Source organism: Ananas comosus, linkage group 21 (assembly GCF_001540865.1).
Source record: "Ananas comosus cultivar F153 linkage group 21, ASM154086v1, whole genome shotgun sequence".
NCBI classification, from domain to species: Eukaryota; Viridiplantae; Streptophyta; class Magnoliopsida; order Poales; family Bromeliaceae; genus Ananas; species Ananas comosus.
The window spans coordinates 1,826,096-1,833,540 of record NC_033641.1 but is presented as its reverse complement, the minus strand read 5'-3'; the positions used below and the strand labels follow the sequence as shown (position 1 = coordinate 1,833,540).

The window sequence follows — 7,445 nt, the reverse complement described above, 5'->3', positions numbered from 1 at the left end:
TTTAATCTGGTGCATTCTAGCACTCCTATTTATGAAATATAATAATACAAGAAATGTGTTGCCATGTCGTGTATTCATATTGGCCGGTTCAAATTCAACCCAATCCACATAAAATGCCGACCAGCATTCTAGTAGTGGAGATATATCTAAGAGTGACCTCGCCTAATCTGATTATCTCTCGAATATAGTGAAAAGGAATGTCTGTATGCTTGATCTTGCCATAGTACTTAATTGGGGTCCTTCACATACTCGAGCGCAGTCAGGCTGGTAAGTTTCCGTTGTCCTCTAATTCCAACAATATGAATAAAATCTTTCATGTTAGTTGGGATATTCCTCGAATATCGTCCTCTTCTCGGGTAGCAAATAGTATTATCAATAGAATTCACCTGAGATGATACACCATTCAATGTAGACTTTAATTACAAAAATATGAGCATCGATCAAGTCAAATGACAACATGAAGTGGATTGTTTCAATCTCAAGTTACAGGCATTTCCTGTACAAGATTAACTGAACAACACTATACCAATCGAAAATAAGAGATAAATAATATTATATCTGTGTAATAGTATTTAATCAGAGAATAATTAAGTTCTCTGTGCCAACAATAAAGAGGAGCCATAAAATGGCCCAAATATATCTGAATTAAACATTGTAAACGCCGCAAAAACATTTAAGAAAACTAAGAAGTCGCATTGATAACAAAGACAAACTGAGATTCTGTCGTTTCGTGATGACGATGCAACCAAACAACAAGAGATTTGCTTAACAAAAGAGTACCACTATTTGGAAAAAAAAAAAAAAAAAAAAAAAAAGAGACACGTAGATAATGATCGCTATAAAAATAAACGATACTAAGGTAGGATCAGAAGTTCAAACCAGTGTAATTAAATTTGGTTTTCGATGAGGAAAAGTATCTAATGTGAAAATCTAAACCAAGGTGAAGGATATGTGGAACCTTTACAACCATAGCATATGCAAAGTAATTAGATGGTACCTGCATCCATAGAAAGAGTCATGTCAAGCTCAACTTCTCTGTGGGGACCTGCAAATCTCATGTCATGAAGAAACCAAAAGTATACATGGGTCCCCACAACACTTAGGCAGTAGCATAGAATAATTGCAAAATTAAATTTCAATAAGATTCCAACGAGACTGATTCAAATATATAAAGCACCAAAAGGGACCACCTGAAACTTATGGCTGTTGTGTGTTCATGATAGAATCTCTTCCAATTAACAGTGCAATTGGTGTAGAGTATATACCCTAAAAGACTCGCAACACTAAAGTTTGGTTTAGTGCAAGTGAAGGGGAAAATTAGTTTCATAACATAAAAAGTAGAGAACTTCCATGTTTCCGCGTCTTACCATAAATCATCTTCCTCTACTACGCAGCTTCAACAAAGAATAACAAACTATTATTCTCCATCAGACAATCAACGTACTTCACTCTTACCAGCTCAGAATCCCATTGAAACAAACAACAGAAGCCAGAGAACCAGACCTGCTAGAGACTAACACGAAATCGTACGTACGCACGAGACTTTCCTTCAAACCAAACTTGCATGAAATGCACAGAAATTAAGGCAGCTCATGAAGGGAGGAGAATCCAAAAAAACAAAAACAAAAGAAAGACATTCTATTAAACATTTGTCCTGCATTAACATCAGTACCACCCAAGATGGTGCCCATGCAGCAGCAAAAAGGGGGAAACCCACCAAGAAACTTGCTACTTTTTCTTTTCTATCCTATGCCCCCACAAAAACTTACCAAAAGGAGGATTACTAGGAATAGATTCAAGAGCATATTAATAATATGTATCAATACTATAGGTTCAGAGGCTCTCATGGGGACTATTTGTTGGATTCCTCACACTCACAGTGAGTGGGAGCAGTAATGTTGGTGGAGATGGGAATAGTAGAGGAGGAGTAGTGGGTGTGTTTCCTAGAAGAGCCCTTGCACTGGTTAACTGGGTACTTGAGAGCATTGAGCTCCATTTTCCTGAGAGCAGCCTTTCCCAGATCAATCCCACATATGTCAGACAGTCTCACAAGGTAGAGCAGCACATCAGAAAGTTCTTCCCCCAGGTGCTCCTTCTCCTCCTCCCCCCACCCTGGAAGCCCTTTTGGGACCTCCCCTCTCCACTGAAAGATCTCTGAGAGCTCCCCAACCTCTCCCACCTGCGTACACACCGCAAAGCAGCTTACTCAACTCATCGATATTTCTCGCTCTGTGCATAACCGCTAAGCTAACAAAATATATTATGTAATTTACTCTCCTGGATGATATAATAATTACGCTCGGAAAGTAGTGCAACTGCTATGCTCTTATGACGACGTGAATAGCACATACTAGGCATTCGAGGGCTAAAAGAAAAAATCTATGGTATGAACTATTCACATCATCATAAGCAAGGATTTAAGTGCCGTGGTACGTGATTATGCCGAAAACTTATCAGCACGGTACGGCTCGGTGCATGCCAGGTCGCGCCGATGCGCGCAGATCATAAAAAATACATGTGTACCAACACATAATGGCATGAAATACTTATTTTCTTTAGCAACAAAATATTCTAATTGCTTATTATGTTTCCTTATCAAATCTTTTGAATTTTATTGAGAAAATTACATACTAATTTAAAAAAATAGACGGTTTTGAGCTATGTCATCGACACATGTCAATATCTTGTTGATACGATACGTTACAGTGGATACATCCCATGCCAATGGACACTTAAGTCCTCGCTCATAAGAGGACCATAGTTGAACTCCTTGAAAAGATTGACACTAGCTAGTAATATGTACATTTTACACTCGATCGATCATTTTGCAAAATTCTACAGATGCGATTATTATATCATTCAGAAGAGAAAAATGGTTCTTTTTTTTGTTAAAAAAAAATTGAGCCTATGCAAGATGCCACAAATCCATGGATAAATGGTACTTCAGCCAAAGAAGGAAAAGAAAAATAAAAAGGATTAAAATGACCCACTGGAAAGATTAACCAGGAAAGAGAAATGAAACCCTTGTAGCATTTAGCTTTTTTGGGTGTGTTTCAAGTGGACCACAAAAGGTAACATGTAGTCCCCCAACACAACCAGTACAATAAAAGTAAAAGCTGGGGGCTTTATGGCCAAAAAAAGGGGACAGGCATAAACCCCATGCCTTTTTCTCCACCCTAAAAACAAGTGCAAAGAAATGCATCAAGGAGACAACTTGATCAAAGAGAGGGAACAAGAATCCCAGACTGCTTAATTGGTTTTGCTTAAACACAATGCACACCATACACACCCATGTCGGATTTGCCGTTAGCTAGCACGTGGCACGAACAACTTTACGTACTGGTCAGGTTGAATCAAGCTCTAATATTATATATACAAGAACTCGAACCCAACACAAAAGAAAGTTTAAAGATCATAAACAGGTGAAAATAGAATTGAAATTACCGAATTATTGGTGCTCGTAGATTTTCGGCTATCGTCAGAAATAAAAGCCAAAAAAACAAGCTCTACTATTATGAACTCAAATCCAACCCAAAAATTTAAGATGATGGGTGAAAATATCTTCTTTGCACATTATATGTTAGTCAGATTTTTTTTTGTTACATGTGGTTAGAATTCTTTTTCTAGCACAAGGTCACTAGACTAGTTCTAAACCTATAGCTCTAATATTATATAATATAAATGAACTTGAACCCAACCCAAAAGTTAAAGATGGTAGGTGAAAACATCTTTTAACCCTAAACCCTAAACCCTAAACCCAGTTAGATCACAAAAAATGGTGTGGAAAGAGGGAGGAGAAGAGACAAGGGTTTCTAGGGTTTTGGAGGGGGGGGAGTAAAACTGTGAAAGCAATAGTACCAGGGCAAGGAGGAGGTTTCTAGGGCTATGGAACTGCTCCCAGTCCCTCTCCCTTGCAAACTCAGCCATCTTCTTCCTCAGGTCCTCCAGGGTCACACTCTTGCTCTCTCCTTCTTCACCCATCCCTCTCTCTCTCTCTCTCTCTCTCTCTCTCTCTCTCTCTCTTGTTGTTCTTTTTTTCTCTCTTTTGTTGTTTTCTTTTATCTGTCTACTATTGTGTGTCCTTTGTTGCAGGAAAGGAAACCACTTAAAAAAAAGAAAAAAGATAGAAGGGGGGGAATGGCTCTTTTCCAAAAAGGGAATAAATGTCTCTCAAGGGGGTAAGGGTGGGGGGCAGAAGAATAAGGAATTGGTTGTTGGAGGTACAGACTACAAAAAGAGAGAGAGAGAAAGAGAGAGAGAGAGAGAGAAAATAAAAAATAAAAATAAAAATAAAAATAAGAAAGCTTCAGTGGGAGCTTCTAAAGTTTCCTTGAGATGTCTTCCATTTGTTGTAACATAACAGTTTATATTTCTACTCAAACTTTATATTTTTTAAATTAAAAAAAATATTAATCTTAGTATTAAGAGAAATTTAATAAAGTTTTAGATGAGAGAAAAATTGATATGACGACATTAGATTGAGGCTATTTGAGATGTCGTCAGAAAGCTTTTTACTAAAGTTTTATGAGAGAAAGAAAGCATTCAAAACTTCGGTGTTTAGAATTTTTATTTTCTTTAATGGAAAGACACCAAAAAAAAGGCCAAAAACAAATGTACGGAGACCCACTCATCTATAACAGATTTTAAAAAAAAAATATTAGTTATACATCTAAAAAAAATTACATCAGTGTTTGGCCTAACCCTTTGAAAGTAATTTTATAAGGTTAAATAATTCTTTTAATAGAGCATTTGGTAAATTTTTTTTTTTTGTAAAGATTGGTTATGATTTTTAGTTTCTTATTTTAGAAAGTCCAAGATCAAAACCAGTTAAAATCTGCTTTTTAAAATTTGATTCTAATTTTGGATTCAAATTTCAAACTAAAATTTTAATTTTAGATTCTGGTTTTATTTTAAATTCAAAAAGTGATAAATTTAAAATCTTAAAATTTTAACTTTTAAATTTAAGATAAATTTTAATTTTTAAAACTTTGTAATAATAAATTTTTAATTTTTAATTTTTATTTTTAATTTTAAATTTTAAATTTTTTTTAATTGTATAAAATTATTTTAGAAAAATTGTTAAATAGTTTCACAAAATTACTTTCGTGTTAGACTCAATCAAATGCCCTACAGTTTTTAACTAAAAATAATTTTTCTAAAAGAGAATCACTTTTTCAAAAGTTACGCCAAACAAGCCTTCTCTTACACCCCAAATTCTAAAATTCTTAAATCTCTTTGAAATTTTAATTTTACACAAAATTAAAAAAACGAAAAAAAAAAAAAAGCCCACGGATGAGTGCAAGATTTACACCCTTTTCGGAGTGTATAGGTAGCATTGTCGTAATTTTTTTTGTAGTTGGTGAAGGATTTTTTTAATTTAATAACTTTATTATCTATTAATGATTAGTTACCAATTACTTTTATTTTATTTATTCAAAAAAAAACAAAATTATAAAATTTAATAAAAAGTCTATTTTCACAAAAAAAAAAAAACCACCAAGTTTTGCACTTTGACAAAATTGATTTATCTTTTTTTATTCTGCAGATTCAAGCCAGTTATTTAGAAATTTGTCTAAAGAGCCTCTCTTTTCTCTCTCCTTTTTCTCTCTCTCACGTCCTTCGTCTCCTTCATCATGACGCCATCGTCGCTGACATCGTCATCATTCCCTTGCTCTCCTTCCTCATTCTAGCTTTCCACCCCTACCCCTTCCTTTCCGACCTCCTCCTCCTTCTCCACCATTGTGATAGCCCCGAGATTTGAAATAGTCCTATATATAATATATCATAGGTATCTAGCTAAGATATTTTGGATGGTGGCTAAATCTAAAAGTTTAAAAGGGTTAGGTGTTACAAGACCAAAGTAGTTATTGAATAGATGACCCATTGAGAAGTGGGGCGTCACAGTTAATATCAAATCGCTAGCCAGAGAAGTATGAGATGAGTCTCAAATGAGACACTCTGAGATAAGTCTCACATGAGCTAGTGTCATACAGAAAGCAGAACGTAACTCACTAATTGATGATCATTGCAAGTGGAGCGCAACTCTCTATAAAGTTAACTAAGACTAGCGAGACGAGTCTTACATTGCCTGTTGCTTGTGAGTGTGCTTAAGACCGACGAGGATAAAACTTTTAGCTATACTATTTTGGACGCTAACTAAGTCCAAAAGATTAAAAAGGTTAAGCGTGTTAGAACTAGAATAATTTTAGAATAGGTGTCCCCCTTGAGAAACGAAGGTATAATAGGGCTAAACCTCTTAACCCAACTATAGCAACTTGGGTAGTGGCTAAACCTAAGGTTTAAGAGAGTTAATCATACTAGGGCTAGAGTAGTTCTAGGATAAATGACACACTTGAAAAGTAGAGCATTATAGTTGGTACCAGAGTCAATCATCAACTAAAAGTGTAAAATGAGTCCTGATTTAACTAGGGTCATACAGCAAGTATGGTATGACTCCTTGATTAATGGTCGTTGTGGGTAGAGTGCGGCGCCCCAAAAGATTGACTAAGACTAATGAGATGAGTCTCATATTGCATAATACTTATGAGTGTATTTGAGCCTAACAAGAACGTTAGAGCTTAAAGGGAAGAAGAATGTGACACTCCAAATTTGAAATAATCTTATATATAAGGTATAATAGGATTAAATTTTTTATCCTAGTTATAGCATTTTAGGCGGTCGCTAAATCCAAGAGGCTGAGAGGGGTTTTTTTTTTTTTTGAGGAAAATGTAGCATGCTACCCACTTCATTCATCGAAAGATGAATTAGGTAAAACGAGGTAAGGCAGCGAAGGCCTCAGTTCGGACGTACCACCTGAAAACAAAAAAAAGAGAGAGAGAGAGAGAGAGAAAACTAGTAATTACAAGAGCGGCGATTTTCGAAAAGAGATTGTTTCCAGAGGTTCGCCCAACGCTTAATCTTATAGACCACAGACGGGGGATCGAACAGGGTCTTTCTAAAGATTACGCTGTTTCTAACCTCGCAAGTGACCCTGTTGGAAAGTTAAGAGTAGTTCTATAATGAATGACCCTCTTGGAACGTGAGGCATCACACCCACTGCCACCATCACGAATTTGGAATGCAAACGCAAAAGCGATGATCTCGAAGGAGTTCCTTCCAACAAAGGTGAGGCCAGGGCCGAGAAGGCCAAGGCATGCTGCCATACGGACCTCGGAGGTGAAGGTGCTGACGAGGTCGAGAACTCAGAGACACACTGCCTCGATGGCAACAGCTGCTGCGGCACTCCTGGCGGGAAGCCAGGGCATGAAAGGAGTGCCAAACACGATGAATGGCTCATCATGTTCAACTTAAACCCTAAGCTGCCGTCCACACTAACGTGACGCTTGCACGACGGAGATAGTACCAATCTTGCAAATATAAATTTTATAAGATTAGTTGTGAATCTCTTTTTCTTTTTTTTTTCTTTTTTTTTTGAGGAGCCTGAA

General features: G+C 36.4%; 1 protein-coding gene across 1 annotated transcript; it reads right to left on the bottom strand.

The window, feature by feature from the left end:
* Window positions 1,853-3,981, bottom strand: LOC109726755 (dCTP pyrophosphatase 1-like). The gene is made up of 2 exons (XM_020256543.1): window positions 3,859-3,981; window positions 1,853-2,179 (listed from the first exon to the last, which is right to left on the bottom strand). Exons 1-2 carry the CDS (start codon window positions 3,979-3,981, stop codon window positions 1,853-1,855), a joined length of 450 nt encoding a protein of 149 aa, XP_020112132.1.

What these genes read in the sequence shown, in the direction of transcription:
- LOC109726755 (XM_020256543.1), bottom strand. Translation starts at nt 3,981, where the DNA reads ATGGGTGAAGAAGGAGAGAGCAAGAGTGTGACCCTGGAGGACCTGAGG. An exon ending in GAAACCTCCTCCTTGCCCTG is followed by an intron (nt 2,180 to 3,858) that starts GTACTATTGCTT and finishes GTGTGTACGCAG; the next exon opens with GTGGGAGAGGTTGGGGAGCT.